Source organism: Wasmannia auropunctata, unplaced genomic scaffold (genome assembly GCF_000956235.1).
Source record: "Wasmannia auropunctata unplaced genomic scaffold, wasmannia.A_1.0 LD335828.1, whole genome shotgun sequence".
NCBI lineage: Eukaryota > Metazoa > Arthropoda > Insecta > Hymenoptera > Formicidae > Wasmannia > Wasmannia auropunctata.
Genome location: NW_012027062.1, coordinates 2,261,769 through 2,281,522, shown reverse-complemented (window position 1 = coordinate 2,281,522; position 19,754 = coordinate 2,261,769). Strand labels below are relative to the sequence as shown.

Genomic DNA, 19,754 nt, shown 5'->3' with positions numbered 1-19,754 from the left:
CTCGCCGGAAATATCCGTAATCTGAGAGGACATACACATATATATATATAGGATAATTTTCGAATGCGCAATTTTCCGAGAATAAATCCCCAGCAGTCTTGAAAAATGGATGTAGCATGGACACGCACCATAAATTGTACCCGCGGTGCAGAAACGTGAATGTTGCTATGTACTTTACATCCATTTCTTCAGGGGGCATTAGTGCACGAGAGCATTTTGAAGCAAAGGGTTGTCATGTAATAATAACGTAATACACAGTATTACAGAAATTGTACGCCGAATATTCCTTACATTTCGATGAACAAACTATTAATGCACACTTTGCGCTTGGTTTTGTGGAGTCGTTAGCCTTATAATATAAGACGATAATTCCATTCGATTTTTTAATACGTTTTTAAATGGAAATATAATTTGTATTATAATTCAATAATTACGTAATTTAATACATGTATAAAATGTGTAATAAATTATACAATACTTTAATTAATTAATAATAAATTTTAATTAAAGAATAAAATTTCGAGCTTGAAAAAGATTAATTTCAAGGAAGCGAATATTCTTCTGTATCTTGTGTTGCATAAAGTGTTGCATCAATGTGCAATACAAAAAGATTGTCGCGCAGCATTGTCATATCAGAGAATAGAAATAATATAATTATGAGAAACATATATTTTTTTTTTGAATGTGTTAAAAATCTATTCTTAAATCACAATTAAGTCAGACTTTTCACATAACTGTTTTTGTAAAAAATATTGTGTTTTTGTCAAAAATATATAAAACGAATTGCGACACACACGTCTTGGAGCCGATTCATTTTCCAATTCATTACTTAAAGGCAATAAAATATTCGAGGATGTCAACAACTTCGGCAAATACAATGGGATATAATTTTTCAAATTTTTTGTTAAATCGATGTATAAAGCGATTTTTAAAATAATAAAATTTAAAATAAGCATAAATTGCATAGAACATTGAGTTAACATATTTCAATCAAAAACTTTATATCCACACAAAAGTCAGGTGAAAAATCGACTATCTGGATTTCATCATCTGTGACTGATAATTTACCGTGCCGGATCTTCTGGTGCATTATTAGAGCAAATACTTTAATTGCAGGATGTTGTTAGTTTATTGCATCAGTCAGCCGCGCGAATGACTTCATCCATGATGCGTGACGGTAGGTAAGTATTATCGTCGCCAACTTATAAGCTTGCGTTGCTAATCGTCTTGTATGTCACAGACACCGTTAGCTACTGAAGTAATGCATTTAGAATATTTTCGACTCAAAGATTAAGTATTATTTTTTGTTGAAATTATTTTTGTAATTATAATTATATATATGTATGTATATTTTTATAAATATTTATACCTATATTATATTGTTGCGAACGAAATACATTTTTATAATAGGATAAAGGATATCTTTTTTATTTTTTATTTATAATTTGATTAAAATTAACTTGATCTTTATAAAGCTTCTTTATTTAATAATTTAAAAAATTTTTTTCTTGTAATTAAAAGAACAAACTACAATACTGAATCGTCTATTACTTAAAGTTAATTGCTTAATTTAAATATCTCTTTTACATTAAAAAAAAATTAATTTTTATCCTACTTGTTTTTTTAAGGCATCATAGAAAATAAATGAAATTATGAACAACATTTATTAACAATTTGTATACACAATGAAGTGCAAATTAATTTAATCTTAAACATTTTATCGATGTAATCGGCTTTGAATAACTGTTCTATTGTATCAAATAAACCTAACTCTATATACCTCTGAAATGTGAAAGAGATGTATAGAAGCGGATATACATATAGAAGAACTAGGAGAGACGCATCAATAGAATAATAATATACATAGAAAATGATGATAATAAACGGTTACGTACAGATGATCGATATTTTATGCGAAACAATGATGACAACTACAATCCGCGATTTTACCGTGTTACTGCCGCGATTAATTGCGTAACACGTGTTACGCAAAGCCCACACGTGGGATCGCGTCAGCTGCCTAGGAAACGTGCGTTTCCTAAGGGATATTATTCGAGAACAATGATCTCTCGTTATCTTGTTAATTTTGATATAGAAAAGCATTCTTCCTTATTTTCTCAGACAAATCTTGCAATATTCTTACTTATGACACTTCTAAGATAAATATTATTTTTAAAACAATTTATATACAAAAATATAAACAAATTTAATAAAATTAAAATTTTTATGTAAAGTAGGTAATATATTATTTCTTGATGACTATTGAATAGTTTTTATTTTTTGCATTATGTCATTAACATTTAATTGTTATTTGATCGCTTTAATTTGATTATTAACAAGTTTGATAAATCAATCAATAATTTATTTTCTTGATAAGAGATAAAAATTGATGCTATATAAGATCGAATAATAAATTTGCATTTATTCCTTCGTGCTTTTTGAGCAAGTGCCTTATCGTATTCTAACAAAATCAAGAATTTCCGTGGTATTTGACTAATCAAAACTAAAACTGTCGATGTTTCATCATTTATTATCGTGAAATTCGAGATAGGGTAGCAATAAGTATTTTTTTCCTCGATCCTTATAAGAACCGAGCAACGCGACACTCTTGTCTCGGTTCCAACGGAATGAATTCGTGTCTGTGCGTGGAACATTATCGCACCCACGAGCAACGCCATAATCGAGCGCAACGTTACGTCTTTATCGCCCAATATAGTTGCACATACACATTCGTGCAACTATATTGGGCGATAAAGACGTAACGTTGCATGTGCCTGTGAAAGCAAAAAGCAAACGCCAATTTGCGACGAGGGCGTGGCGCCGTTCAGCAAGATTCGCAAGGACAAAGCTTTATCCCATTGCACCACGACTTGCATCCTGTGATACATACGCGCCAATCCACTTCGCCCACATAGCAGATTCATAAAAAATTCGATAAAATTGACGAAACAAAACCGAAAGTGTGATTCACGTATATATATCTATCAGTAGGTCAGTACGAATATTTTTGATACTTCGAGAAAACGATGAGAGAGAAATAGTTTTATTATTATAAAGTATTATCGTTAAATAAATAATTTATAAACGTAATTAGTAATAAGTAATTTATAAACGTTGCAATAAATTAATGTAATAATAATATAGCAACTTATAACTGCAATGAGATAGAAATATTTTTCTAAATTTTCCTAAGTTTATGAACTGTTTATTAATCTATCCTTTTTCTTCAAATGTAAAATTATTATCTAGATAGATATTTTTTAACATTTTTATACTCTTTATCAATTTTCAACTAACATTTTTTATGTGATTCTCGGAATTATTCCAATCGTGGTTAATATACTATCATATACACAATCTTCGTTGAAATATGATACATACATGCGTCATCGTGGAATAATTAAAAAAAATTATTTTTTTTCCCTATTCTAAAAATTTACAGATGCGTCGGTGCTCTTGAAGCCTCGAGATGAAAGTGTACCTTGTTCTATAGCTCATACGTCATCAATAAACAACATAGTTCGTGCAATGCCGATAGCGATCTGTGTAGTCTTACGTTATGTGAAGTCACGGCTGTGAGCCACAGTTCAGAAAATCTTCGTCTTTAAATCATACAAGCAATTACATCACGAGAAATTTTAGTAGTAGTCACATTCTTAAAAATTCGTGTAACATGGCACTTTATGCAATCGTTCTAACACGAAAAGAGAATTGCGGCATTCTCGCATAGTGAAGAACACAGTGTTCGTATGCTTTTACGCAAGGAAGATAAAACCTTATATTAGGTATGTTAGATCTAATTTTTCATTTTTTATTCCTCTTTTGTGAATATTCTCTATTGACTCGATATTTAATCTCGTCTAAAACATTTTCGCATTTACGATAGAAATTTAACTTATATACTATGTTATAAAAAAGTTATCTGTATATCTCAAATCGGAATAATCGATCAACGGCCTTCTTCTTGCAATGAATTGTTGCATCGGCCGTGAGCGTCTTCCGCCGTTTTTTTTCTCTCGCTTTTTTGTCTCGGTTTTTTTCTTCTGATGTTCTCCATACATTGGGCTACTCTTCGTTCTGTCGCAATAACGACATTGGCCTGCGTTCACGCGGCAAACGTGATGCCTCTGCCTTGACTCTATGCACGACGCGTCGCAAGAAAAAACGAAGAAACAGATAAAATAGCTTCGCGAGTGGGAATAAATGCGGAGGACAAAGCTCTCGAAGATTTCGAATGTATTTGTACATAGATTCCCCTAGCTTATTGTTGGAGTTACATTGCCGTGCGAGCAACAAAAAACGCGCTCCTTAAATGTCGCTTTGATATAGAGATGATCGTAGAAATCCGCGAGAGACTTGACACGAGAGACACGAACACGGCGTTTAACACTAGAAAGAAGCCTGAGAATGGACGTGTCCGCGTTTCAGATGGAACTCGTTTACTGACACCTCTCTGTGTGCATAAAACATGCACATTGAACTATACATAGTCATGGATATTTCCGGTGAATAACACATCTATTTTTTCATTTCTTACCAAATCGCTAATTGTCTACTGAAACTGACTGTGTTCCGTTGACCGAATTCCGTAAAGAAAGGAGCAACATGCTGTCAATTTGAGTTGTAGCGCACGTCTGTTATAGTGTATTGCGCCTCTGCTCTAATATTATATCAAATAAAAAACAAATGCCAAGGCCAGCCCTACTGAAAAAATCACGAATTATTTAACGCTTTGAAATAATTTTAGATCCAATAAATTCTTTTTAATTAAATATTACGTGTGCTATTTGCTCTATATTTCGTGGATTCGAGGAGTCGACGATATTTGCGTCGACGGTATAATCCGAGCATGGAAATTGATCGACAGATTGCAATCGGACAGCCGAAAAAATTAAGGCGAATGTGTGAGATCAGAAATTGTTATTATGTTCTCTGAGTAGTTAAGTTAGATTGACTTTCTACCGGGCCGAAGCATGGCACCATTACCGAACATCTTTCTAGAGAGCACTTATCTCCGATCAGTTTATCTTCGATTACATAAACACGGTAAGCGAAATCGCGGCCTTGTTTTTTTACCGTCGCGGCAGTTCTGTTTTTCTAACATAAAAAACGCGGAGTTTAATGACGGCAGTAGTTTACTGTCGCGATAATTTTGAATTTCGAGTGTCTACACTTTGACAACGTGGCAAGATTTTGTGAATGTAACTGTTAATATACTAGATGTACAATATACATACAAATATACAGTAAATATAATCCACATTAAATTCCATTATAATCTTAACGTCAGTAATCTTACAGATTACTGTAAACGTGATACTCGTCTCGATCCTTCATTTATGAAGCCACGGATGTTTCCGCGGATAATCGCGGCTCGTGGATGCGTAAAACTATGTAAAACTATCCGCGCTTCTCCGCAGTCCTTGGTAACGCGTAAGTTGGTACACGTGACTCTCCGAATGCAACCGCAGCTGTAAATTGCGGAAATGTTCTTTTTTTCACGTCGTGTATTTGACCCGGGTAAGCTTCTAGTGAACGGGTAAGCTTCTAGTGACTAGTTTAAAAAGCTACAATTTTATACTCTTATATCGTAACTTTATACGTATATACTGAATGCGAATAATTGATGCGATCTTTTTTCATATTGGAAAAATTGCACATATCGTATACGATTATTGAAGCTCAGATGGGCGAATTAAAACAATTTTAATGATTATCTTTCATTTAATCATAAGATCAAAGTATATATATTTTATACAATCTATAAATTGCATTAGATTTTAAGAAAAAAATTTTTAAAAATTTTTACGCTACATGTTTGTATATATGAATGCATTTTAATATATACCTATATTTTGCATGTACTGTATTTCTGATTCTTCAAATGTTGTTCGTATATATATGTATATAGATATATATACATTACATATAGATACATAAAATTATAAATAGAAATTTATCCCGAATTCTGTCACAAATTGTATATATAGACCGTCTAAAGCGAATTTGACATTAAAATTAGATAATTGATATTCAATATCCGGCTTGAATGTGAATCAATATTAGTTTTACATGTCTTAAGAAGGAAATAATAAATCAAAGTAAAGAAGTAACATTCGGTAATGTATAAAATAAAAATAAAAAAAAATCTTATTGTCGGTTTTATTTGAGTCACACATATCGTTGGACATTCTTTAACACCACGTTGTGAGTTCAACGCGCCGCACGTCGTTTCGATGTGCTGAAAAAGGGATACCACTTACGAAAGATTCGATAAAGACGATTTTACAACCTGCGCGCCGTTTCTCCGCGTTTTCGGAGAGATTTACGTTACGAGAACGAGGCGAACGGTAAATCCTAATTGTTAGGTCGGCTGTACGTCTGCGTCGAACGTTTCTTCGTTATTTTCGTTGTAACCTTACACCAGGGGTAAGTACCGTGGCCATGGACTCGGAACACGTATAAAGTGTAACGTGTGCAAAACCTGCGCATCTCGTGTATAGCATATACAACGGGTTTGCAAATGTGGCGGAGGATACGAAGTGCCATAACTCAGACGGCTCAGAGCGAAAATCGTAAATTTGCAGAATTAAAAATTTTACAGGTTCACTGTATGCGCGCGCGCGCGCGCGTGTATGTGTGTGTGTGTGTGTGGTCGGTAAATTGATCTCATTGTGTTTATCGATCTGTACGCGTTTGAACTTCACATTGAACCGTATTGAGACAAATTCATAACGTACATTGGATATTAAATTTTTAATTGTAGTGTGTGTGTGTGTGTGTGTGTGTGTGTGTGTGTGTGTGTGTGTGTGTACATGTGATTTTACATGGTACTTGACATATGTAAAATAATAAAACATAAAAATAAAAGTTACAGATTAAATGTCGATTTAAAGTGGAACAATCGTGACTCTTCAGAATTTATAAGGTGTACAGTATTGATGCATTTAATAATGAGCAATCTTCCAGGCGCAAAAATGCTTTCATAAGATAACAATATGCATGTCAGAATTTCGCTAGACCGGATAATAATTGTTACACACACCACGCTGTTCGATTAACCTCGGGTAACCCGACCGTGTCCATCGCGGGATCACGATAATATGATCTCTCTCTCTCTCTCTCTCTCTCTCTCTCGCACTATCTATCGTCAATTCGTGGTGTTGCACGTTCGCGGCGAACCCTCCCTCTTACTCAACGAACTTGGTCAATGATTCATGATTCGTGTTACTCGTTACGATATCAGAGCGATACACATACACATATAAATACGTACATGATAAAGTCAGCTATGTCTTTCTCCTAATACATTTTCTTATTCGCTTACTTAATTCCTCGAATTTTCTACCACGCGCCCGGCACAGAGCGAGATTAGGACCATCATGTTTCCTCAGGGCGACTATCATGGAGCAGAGATTCCTAGTTTATTTGTATTTTTTTAAAGAGACATTTGTAACTCGCAAAAAGATCCGAGGACATCTTGAAAGAGGACCATTCTTAATGTGATTAGAAATTAATGTGGTGAAGTATTTTGTGGATCGCCAGAGGCGTAACGTTCATTGGACAGTAATTACGACTTGCGAGGATCGGCCGGCCCGATCGAGGTGTACGGAAAGGCGGCGTTGCGAAATGACAGACGTCTGTTTTCTTTTATAAGTATCCTATCCCGGGCACGAAAGTGGCCGCCGGACGAGACACGGACACGTGGGAACGCATTGACATCTACTTAACTTTGCCAGAGTGTACCTCTATAACGTGCGCGCATGCTGTGTCCGACAGAAAGATCGATTAATGCGGCGCACTCGATCTCGGGCAGCAATTGCGCGCCGTGCGTGATCACGCTCGCCATGAAAGCGGAAAGCTAAAATAATTGCCGCGCCACATCGCGAATCCGGTCTGTCGCTATCGAAATAAATTGACGATTAAGTATAATTGCCGAGTTAGATTCTCGATCACAGACGATTGTTCAACTACGATCGTTCGGCCACTAAGCATGCACAATCGTTCGATATTACAATCTTAAGAACATTTTGATTCATGTATCGTGAGATGGGATAAGATTATAACGATTACAGGTAACGTTATGTCACAATAAAGAGATTTTATGAGATTTTGATTTAAGAAAACAGAGAAATAAATGTATAATATACACAGATGAGATAAACATGATTATTTATATCTAACAATAAGAAAATTTAATTAAACAGAAGGTAGAAAGAAGTAAATTTACAATAAATTATGTTTATTATATTTTAAATAAAAAAATAAAATCAAATAAATGTTTTCTTACTTCGACGTGAGAAAGTGTATCGTATTTTTAAGCTTTTAAGATATCTTTCGTGCTCCTAAATAGAAAGGAAAGTTTCTCTTCTTTCTCTTTCTCTCTCTCTCTCTCACAAATGTTTCCTCATTGTATTTTACCTTTGCACAGAAGACATGTATATTTACGAGAATTAATTATATCTGCGATCTTGGATCTTATCTTGTCGGACATATTTGGAATTCGCGCAAAAATGAAGCGGCAACCTCTTTAAATTCGTTGAACGGTACAACTTAAGCCGATCCGTACGTTTTCTCTGCCCTTTTTTCGTAACCAGTTCCGATTCTTCTCGACTTTCGGTCGGAGAAGTCTAGGGTCATCACGCCGCCGCCGCGCCGCCCACGGCACGGGCTGACCTGGCCGCATGAATGAACGCCAGGGGAACGGGAAAGCCCTTTTCGAGGGTGCTCACGTGGCTGTCACGTGAAGCAGACACACCCATTGTCTCTCCCGCGGGGTGAAGGTGCGTGCTTGTGTAAGTATATAACGCGCGTTTTTTTACTCTCTTCGTGTGCATTCGCGATGTGCCGCAGGTTGCAATAGCGGCCGATGAATATAAAAAAAGTCGGGGAAATAAAAGGATGGACGGGGAAACGGAAGCGCGGACGAGCTGCATTGATGCTAATTGCGAAATACGAGAAGCGTCGTCAGGTCGTCGTTTCGTTTCTGTTCTGTTAGAACCAATTAGCGTGCAAATATATAAAGCTAAATATACATATTTCGCGACTACACGAACGAAAGAATTTGTCGATCCTTCTATATCAGCAGTTTTCGCTTCGTGCTCGGAAGTTCATTTTTTACGTGCAGAGAATGTGCCCTATCATCTTTCCAAGTCCATAAAATCTTATATTTATAATGGTATAACTCGATTAACTTCCATTAACATTATGAAAGGTGGATTTTCGATTTCTCTCTCGAATATATGAACACGTTACAAGTCGAAGATAAATATCGCGACACCAATGTGCTCACAGAAAAGCACATATATACACACATTCACACATATGTATATGTATATATAAATCAATATTCGACGTGATACAAGTAAGGCTTAAAAGAATGTTGGATAAATGTGTTCGGAAAATCTCAATGTCTCACTAAAATCCGTTCACATTCTCTTTATGTTCTGTATTATTAATATTTTTGTATTCGAAAATTACGATTTGCGAATGTAGCTTTGAAACGCTCAATCTTTCGAATTCTCTTGCGAAAGAAGAAAGCTTTATGTGACAATTTCTCTTTGTCTCTTTTCTTGTTGAATTTTTCTTGATAAATATGTCGTAAAAAGACGGCTGTTATACGAAAAGTCTGCTTTTGCTGTGCGTGGAAAGTAAAATAGACATCAACTTTATTTTTTATAGTTTTCGAAACGAGAAATTCGATGGTGCTAGTTAAAATTTCGTCACGTAACGGAAACACATAAAAAATTAAATTTAAATCGGAAAATTAATAACGAAAATATTATACGCAACGGAAAGTTTTTATGTGCCTACATAAACTGTCTAATCTATGTCTAATCGGCGCGGCGGTCCGCCGGGTGGGGGAAGTCGACTTGCAAACGTACAAGCACACAAAAACTTTCCGTTGTGTATAATATTTTTGCTATTTATAATTTTTATGAGATATTCTATATTTTTCAATGTTAAAAAACGAAGCGTATCGTGCTGTGTATCATCGATAGATGTAGCATGTAGCTACCTGGCTCGCGAATGACTGCGCAATTTTTTATATTCCCGTTATATAATATAATTTTAACTAATACTATCGGATTTGTCGTCTCAAAAATTAAAAAAAAAATATCTATTTTAGTTTCCATGCACGAGCAAAGATAGATTTTTTCGTAATACCTTTTTTGATTTTCCTTTTTTAATCAGCACGTGTTTGTTGCATTTGTTTTACATATTTACTTCATTGCGATATGTATGTCAAAATATTTAGAATGGTTACACAACTATACATACATTTTTGTGAATAATTGTGAATGTTAGATTTTTATCAGTGAAAATGTCAGAAATTTACAAAGGTTTGTTTTTAAGTCATTGGGGTACGCTTGACATGTCATCTGGTTTCATTTGCAATTAATCATAATTTTTCAGATATGTCAGCGTTTCTATCGAATTTCTTCTTATCATATATTTCATTAATTGATATTTACTGAAAAATGATCCGTGTATTTTTTGTTTGATTCTTGTTTCTATTTCCGTTTTTCCGAATATTCTTTTTGCCCAATTATATGTAATTTTACAATCAAATTTTAAATATTGAAGAGACAGCGGAAATAATAAAATAGAGTATAAAAAAAGAATATAATTTATAATATATAAAAACTGTTAAAATAATTCACAGCCGTTTTATTTATCCGCGATGTGTTTTCGCGAATGCTATGTTCATTTGAACAAAAAAAAACTGTGTCTAAATCTTAAGTTATATCAATTTTAAATTTCTAACTCGTAATTTCCTTAATTCACGTTTTCGTTGCGATATACAAATACACGGCGTAATCTCTACATCAACGTTTTGGATCATAAAGTCAAAAAGTGTAAGTAGTCAGGTTGCAAAAGGTTGCGTCCCTCCGCGAATTCCTGCCAACAATTAAGAAGCAATAAAAGCCGTAGCACTATCGGATAGCCCAAAAGATCTCAAGTGAAATTAAAACGGAATGCTCCGGCGGTGCGAAACCTCGCCTTGCCGGCGCGCGTCTCATTCAAGAATATTCCGTTTCGTCGCGTTCCACGAAAGCAAGCGGCGCTCGCCGGCGGCGGCTCCGCGGCGGGCAGGCCAGGCGGGCAGGCGGCGGCGGTGGCTCGCGAGAGCCGCGCGCGGTTGCGTGTGTCGCGTGTCAGTTACATCGCGGCAGCGGACGCCGGCGGGCGTACGGTATCTACTTTCGATCCGCGTGATCCGTGAAAACCGCCGTTATCGTGCCGACAATGCCGGGCGACCGGGACGACGCCGAACGATTTTTCGCGCCAGTATGAATCGGCACGGTGAGAGGTGGCCGCCGCGCCGGGACGCGAGCGACAGTAAGTGTTGCGGGAGCGGAGGTATTATCCGCCGCGAATAATCACGTGTGCGGCTGGCAGCCTCCCGCGCCTCTCTGACTTACCGTGTATAACGCTGATCGGCTCTCTCTCTCTCTCGCACCGCGGCATCATTGTGCGTGCATGTGTGTTTGTGTAGATAATTGTGAGATGCACGTGCCTCGGCTCCGGTATAATACGCGCTTCTTCTTCTTTTCTTTATTGGCACCTGCTCCCGGTCGGGGGCAATCCGGCCAAAGTATAATACGCGCGGTACACGGCCGTTCGGCAACGCCGGAGTACGGTACACGAAATGACTCTTCGGGCATCGATCAAGGCGAGTGACGTTGCTTTTTATTAGCCGTATACTGCGATCACGAGATCGAATCGCCGCGTAAGCTACCACAGGAGTAGCAAGGATCCTCTGATAACATTATTTGTCTATGGACAGTGTCTGGTCGCGCGCGCGAAGAGCGGCGGTGCAGGACGCTCGGTGATTTTCGTGTGCATTTTTTTTTTTTGCCACCGTCGCGCATCGTCCCGTATCGCGAGGCACGTGACCTCCGTGAAGTTGCCCGCGAGCGCGACCGGCGGCCGCGTCGCAGTGAAGGTTGACACGAGTGGAGCGAATTTCGAGAGATGTCGGCGGCGTGAAGGAGCTGCATTTCCGCAGTCGATTGTGCGAAGTTCGCCGATTCGAAAGGTCGTGCGTGCGGCGACGCGTGACGCGGGAGCAGGAGAGAGAGAGAGGTCATCGCGCGTAACTTTTGTGATTTGTAACGACGGCGCGACGATCGTCGATCCTGTCCGGTGAGTTCGAATTAGCGTGGCGGGACGCGCGGAGCCGCCGACGGACGAGATTAATTATATCGCCGAGTCAACCGTCTGTCCGTCCGTCCTTCCGATCAACCTCGGTGCGCGTCGCGTGTCGCCATTATGCCGGCGTTCGCCGATCGAGCGTAATCCGTGACGTAACCTCGAAGTTCGCAGCGGGACGACGGCGGCACAGGCCAACGTTCGCGCGGAAGTTGGCGGCCCCCTCGCAAGTCGTCCGCCGTCCGCGTATCCGCGTATCCGTAATATAAGTATATCGTACATCGTGGATATCGTCCGGAGCGCGATATGCCGCGGACGATTCCGGACGGTCCAACGACCCGCGTGTGGCACGACGAACGTTGCCTCTGACGGCGGTTTCTCATCGAGGGAGCAGCGTCGCCGGCCTTGAAAACGGCGGGATTGTCCGGGACAACGGCGCCGATCCTGGTCGTCATCGTCGCCGTCGCCATGGCCTACGTGCTCTGGCGAGTGTTTATGAAGAAGTACTCCAAGGTGCGGTTGGGCATCAGGAACCTGCCGGTGAGTCGTCTCCACGATTTCGCATTACATACAATACGTGCGTCTTCCACGCGTCTCTCAACGCTTTCGTCTTCCTCCAACCCCCCTCTCTCCCCTTTTCTTTTTCTCTCGTTCTCACAGCTTACACGTTTGTTTCTCTTTGAATGCAAAAAATATAGAAAGTGCACGAGTGCGCGGGTACCTATTGTGCGTACGCGCGGCCACCGGTACCACTGGCTTTCTTTCGAGCCCACGGCGCTGAATTTTCAAGACATCGTAGATTATAGCCCTTTAATTGCGGGGGGAGGGGGAGGGATGGAGGGAGCGTAATAAGCACTCTCTGCAAACCTGAAATAAATGGGCTTAAAAGAATGAATAATAATAATGCTTGAGTGCGGCATGAAATAGGCACGCACGAAGTACCTACACAGATGCAATTTGTTGCAATCGTAGAGAGGATGGACGGTCTTTGCGTTTATCAGCTTTCATTTCGTCTATAACTATTATTTTTCACGGGGTAGATATAAATGAGTGTACCAGAGAAGACCATAATCAAGTTCTCGTACACAGAAGCTCAAAGAAAGAGCCGCTATTCACTGCAAGCTGTATTTTATTTGGAAATTCGAATGTAACTTGAAAATTTGCGATCCCCAACATTTTTTCATAAAATTCGTTTATTATTAATTTAAAATTAATAGCAATCAGTTATTAATATTAATCAATATATTATCGTTAACAGTTTTATTTGCATTGATCATCAATAGTCAAAATTTAACTAAAGTTAATCTTAAAGGGGATTTGTCAATCCATTTAAGCAATTAATAAATTTTAATCTCTGTCTTTTATTACATTTTTTGATCTTTTATTTTTTATTGTGATCTTCATTTCTTCATCCGTTTATTGCTTTCAAAAGAGAATGCGTAATTTTTGGTTTACACGGTCGACGATCCGGTCAGCTCGATACTCGTATATCGTGCGAATGCAAATGCAAACGGCGGGAGATGAACGCAAGATGATGCTGCGTATGCAAGTGCGCATCCTCGTCAAGGTTGGCATTTTACGGCCGGTCTCTCGTGCCGGATAACCGCGGTACGATCGCGGCGGCATACGGATTATGCAATTAGGCATCGTTCCATGCCCGGCGGAAATTCGCTTTCAATTGATAATTACCATCGTTAGCAGTCCTTTCCGCACACACACACCTGGAATAGATACATTTATTATGCCTGGATTTCATTTATTTCTCATGTATATTTTATTCTCTCCCCAATAAATTAAAATATTATAGAAACGTCTGCCCTGCTTATCACGAATAATTTCTCAGAAATCTTTCGTATTTATTATTAAATCGTGAAGTAAATACTTTACTTATTTACAAATAAATATAATTGCGCGGAGAAATTTTAATATTTCGCTTTTATTGAAATCGTGATATACGATGTTGTACTATATAAAGTAGATAGATATCTGGTGTTGTACAATTTTAGTAAACACTACTGTATTCTCTTTCTGATCCGAAAAATTGAGATGTTAATTGAGAACATCAATAAATCACTTTAATCAAAATTAATTATTGATATTTCCAAAAATATATCATTTATTATAATATTCCAGAACATTTTAATATTATCGTTTTTATGTTCCTCTTAATTGTAATTGCATTTGCTTTATTTGCATTTATATTATAATTTGGATTACGATTGAAGAAAAAAACAGCAAGTCTAAAAACTAAAGACGAGATTATTTCGTAGCAGTACATAAATGCATAAAAAAATTTTTTTTGTTGCAAACTTTGTACTTCCGATGAAAACGATTGAGGAATGCCATTCGATCGATCATGATAAATGGAGCTACAATAACGGTACAAAAAGTTGGAAAAGGTGCAACGACGCGGCCGCCTACGTATAATTATCCAATTATTATTACCACATTGGTATTAGCCGCAGTTGCATTCTAATAATTGCATCACTCCACGATATACTGACCTTCGTAAAACCGCTCTGCGCACGTCGTGTGCGGGCGATAATCACTCCAGATAGGTAGACATTCAAAGACAGTCTACATAATTTGTAATTGATATAACAAAGTGGAAAGAACCCGCGAGCAATGCACAAGAATTGTAGTGATTGTTATAATATCCCAAAGTAATCGAAACAATAACGGCGTTTAAAACAGGTAGCTTAGAAAAGCTACTTGTACTTATTACTAATAAGAGCAAGAATGCTCTTATTAGTAATAAGTACAAATTTCGAATAAGTTATTACTACTGTTTTTTAATTTTAATATGATCATTTTACTCGTTTTTTTTTAATTTTATATTTTTTGTTTTATAATAATGATTATACTTTCAATTAATTAATCATACTCTACGTCTCGAATCTTTGTCCTTTTCAAATAATCTATTATAGAATATATCTGGTTACAATTTGTTATTCTTTATTTTTCCAATTACGTTTGATTAATTTCTAATTGTGCTATGGAACGACTATCTGATAAAACAACAAGTTTTTTTTCTATTAATCTACAATAACATATTTCACATTATAATGTATATATATATATATATGTATATATATTTTATAATAATTATAAAATATATATATTTTTTATAATTAGAAATGTATAATGTTATAATAATTATAAAACATATTTTATAATTAGAAATGTATTATTATAATTAGATTAATTAAAAAAAACTTGTTGTTTTATCAGATAGCTAGCCGTTCCACAGCATAACGATTAGAATTAATTGAAGTAGTTGAACAGTCAGTTAAATTAAAACACTACAATAACGATTGATAAAAGTGTTCATCGACACACAAAAATATGTGCATTGACGATAGTAGTTTATATATTTAAATTACTAATTAACATATTGTTTTAAATTACATATAATATTACATATATTTAACTTTACAATTTACATTCTACTGTTTCTTGAAGTTACATCGATAACGGCAGTATTCTTATCGTCTATGTAGTTTGGCTGTTTTTTCTTCGTTCCTTTGTTTTAACTCACGGTTATACGTTGACTTTCGTACGCGTTTGATCGATCGACGAATAGTATTCCATTCCGGTCGACGTTTAATGAGACACACCCGGCCGATAAATTTCACGGAAGGAAGGGACTAAGGCTAACAGGGGGGAAAACGTTGCACTTCAATTTACGGTGCGTTCAATTACTCAGATTAGATGATTGAGATTTTTTACCGTAATAAATGAGGTTTTATCTTGCAGAGGGGAAATGTTAAATAAACATTGAGCGGTCACGTTTTGCACGAACACCTGATATTATTTCTCGCTTCTGTTACTTATCGTATGTTTCTCAATAAGCTGTTACCGCAATAGCACTGTAAAAGATAAGTTTTATTCGTTCCTGTCAACATATCATTGAGTATAGTTGGTGATTTTCAATTTACGTATAAACGCGAAAATGTTTTAAGAGAATACCAATGATTTAAAGTTTACCAAGTCTTTAATAACAAAAAAATCGTTGTCTTCTCTGGAACAAATATCAGAAAAATGACAGAAGTCATAATGTGTTAATTTGTTAAATACCTATTATATACGTATATTGTACAGGTGGAAAAAAATGTTATTTTATTCGATAACATTTTGACATGCCAATTGTAAGTAGATACTTATCTTTTGTTTTATCTACGCTATGTAACCGTACGTGAACAGGAAGATATATGAGGTGTTAGATAATTGAAAGTAAAAGAAGCGAGTGTAATCCCCTATTTGCAATCGGCGGATGACTTCATCATCGTGTCGCAATGGGCTCGCGACAAACACGCCTTCGCACAGTCTGTAATTGCCGACTGTTTAGATTGTATCTCTTGAACGTTGACAGTATCTTTGTTGAATCTCCTGACAAGATCGTGCTCACAGAGCGATGGTATAAGCAGTTTATCGTGATTATAAATATGCAGAGCAGATGGATATGCGGAGCAGCAGAACTGTTACTTGAAGCTAATGATTTCTAAAGATTCCGGGTGTAATGAAGAAAGTGGGAAGTGTATTGATTGTCACAAGATATGCGATCTCTAAGTTCCTCTAACTTAATATAAAGAATTTTGTTGTTCCTATGTTTTTGATATCAAAATATTCTACAGTTATATTGCATGTAACTATGTTATGTGTTCCGCATTTTCGAAATATATAGAAAAATCGCGAATTTTTTTACACGGGCTATTACCTAATTAATTGACGTGAAAAGATAGAGTCACCGCGTGATCGTCAGCCAGCAGACGTCGCGTTTGTCAGAGCAGCTTAATAAATAATTTTAATGCTGCGTGCTCGCGTGACGTCGGGGTCCACTGGGGTGCTCCGTCAGCGGCAGCGGGAGACGGAAGGAGGTATGAACGGTGGGAGTTTAGGAAAAGAACGAAGGAAGGGAGACGCGAGGGTGCAATTTAGTTTGCGGTTGCTCGAGTCGGGTTACGTTAGGCCAGTCCGACCGCCGGTCGGTCCTCGTGACCGTGAACCGCGCGGCTGACCTGCGACACAAACACGGTCTCTCTCCTCGGCTGGACCCCTTTGCCTCCTCCGCGTTTCCATCCCCCTTTCCGTCCTGTCCCCTTCGCCGTTGCCACCCATAAATCTACCTGCACCACATCGCGTCTCGTTTCTGCGGACCGCTCGCTCGGCTCTCTCTCTCTCTCTCTCTCTCTCTCTCTCTCTCTCTCTCTCTCTCGTGTTTCGCATTGTGCAGTCTTCGGGATCTTCGAGTGATAAATACAACCGTGGCCACCCTCTTCTCCTCTCCCGCTCCTATCCTTGTCCTTTAAATTTCATTTTTCGCGCTCTCCCTCTCTTTGGTCCAGCGTGAAACTGGCGATGCTAAATCGTATCCCGCTTTTATCGGCTCTCTTCTCTTAAAAAAGCACAATCGTGCTTCGCGACTTTACATCGACACGTAGAAGAAAGAGAGACAGAGAAAGAGAGAGAAAAACTATTCCGATCTATTCCGATATTTAATTTACTGAAACCAAAATTTGTCTTATGATTCATATAATACAAGTATTTTTCTTTTTTTTTATCACATTATCACTTTAATTGTGATGTATAAAATTCTTTATCATCTAAAAATGAAATTTTACTTTAAATAAATATTGATAGGTAAAACATTATTTATCGTTTGAAAGAGCAGATATATATAGGTATATATATTTTTTAATTTGCATTGTTTAATAAATTTTGTTGTTTCATTGAAATAACATGATTTACATTATTTCATAAAATAGAATATTTATTCATTTTAGTGAAGTTCGAATTTTTAATTTGACAGATTTTAATTCTGAACTTTCCATGTATTATCATGCATCATATTGGATATTTGCTGTGTTATTTCATAGCTCGATGATTTTTGCCTTATGTTATAATGCGTTGCGCGGAATCTCATTCACTTTCGCCGTTAATTGAATGAGTGTATTTCCAGACGGCCGAGTTTGCGTGACGAAAGCAACATGCAAATTTTATCGAAAAACGACGTCCTAGAATTAAAGTCTGCCAAATTAAAAAAAGTCTTTCCCGAGCTCCCTTTAAGCTGTCATTCATTGCGTTACGGTTCGTTGCCTCTATTAAATATCGTTATTGTGTCGTTACACGATGTAACGAGTCGGACGAGGACGAGGACGCAAGAAAGAAATTATCTTGTAAAAGGAGAACACGGATTCGTTTTTAGATGTAGGTACTTAATGCATTCTTATGCAATTATACTTTTTTCTTTTTTTATATTTATCGGTTTAAATTCGTAAGAACGATAATAGACATGTCGATTAATCTATACGATTGCTGATTATGATGGCCATCTGGAAATTCGATAACAATTTTTAATTTTCTGTTAAAATATTTTTTTTACATTTCCCATTTATATACACATATATTATATATATACACACACACACACACGTGAGCGCGAGCGTGGCGTAACAGCGTACTGGTCTATTATACGAGATTCGGAGTAATTTGGGATTCGATTCTCGGTAAAACCAACAAATTTTCATACGCTCGCGTCTTCTCTCCGAAGGTCCGGCAAACCATTGAGAGTATTCTTTGCCTCAAAAACAATATTTTCATTTTTTTCATTGCTGTTCGAAAAAAGCTTTAAACTGTAATTTAAACCCAATTCCGAATAGTAACGGATAAAATGGCAATATTATTTTTGAGAGAGGTTTTCGAGACAAAGATCTATATGTAGGATATGCCTGTGTACAATCAGCATGCGCACCGCAGGCATATGAAAGAGAATGGTAGACCAAGGCCTGATTTGAGCTGCAGTGCCATAGAATACATACATTCGTAATAATATAAGAAAAACAAAATTGTACAATAAATTTCGATTCATTTAGATTATGCTGTACTGCAAATCCGAAATAATTGAAATTTATTGTACAATTTTGTGGCTAACGGTACAACATTTAATTTGAACTTTTTTATACGTTTTTTTCGGAGCGTTGGTGTTCTGGAATTTAATTTATTTCGGATCAATGTTACGTGTTGATTTCGATAGGGAAGAAATCCTCATCAAAATTCGTGATTTTACACGTGAATCGATATGTTATAGACAAGTGTCTTCGCGAATTTAATGCCATTACGATCATTATGCGCATGTCGGAGCGTCACGCGTTTCTAGTCGTGGAGATTCGTATGACTTTTTCTAAGTTTCTGAATGCTGTTCAGTTTGGAGCAAAAACGTGAAAGTGCCACTATCTGGACGGATCTAGCGTGTTTCAAGTAAAACGATTCAGAATTCCGTGCCCTAATTACGGTGGAAACCATTTTCTAAGTACACCGCAAATGCGCCTGTTCGTTTCGCATCGTTTTAACGCACGTATGACAACCTTCCGAGAGAAATTCTTCTCAACGGAAATTCCGGCGTGCCAATTCCGGAATAGTATGTAAAAACCTTAATCGAGGGTAATTTAATCACAGGAATGGCTATTGTTTTAAATTCATAGCATTATAGAAAGAGAACTAGAGTTTACAAAAAGAGGAAAGCGATATGAAGTAGCAAATAAATGGAGTCTTTGTGGGAAATGGTAATATATTTTAATTGGATTTAAATTTCTATTTCC

The 19,754-nt window shown here is 37.1% G+C and overlaps 1 protein-coding gene across 1 annotated transcript in view; it reads left to right on the top strand.

Annotated features, from left to right (window-relative positions):
- Positions 1–11,530: 11,530 nt before the first annotated feature.
- LOC105455945 overlaps positions 11,531–19,754 on the top strand; it is a 287,400-nt gene continuing 279,176 nt past the window's right edge. Inside the window, exon 1 of the mRNA XM_011699655.1 lies at positions 11,531–12,696. Within this exon, the coding sequence (XP_011697957.1) occupies positions 12,625–12,696 (72 nt within the window). The 5' untranslated portion in view covers positions 11,531–12,624. The remainder of the gene's footprint in view (positions 12,697–19,754) is intronic.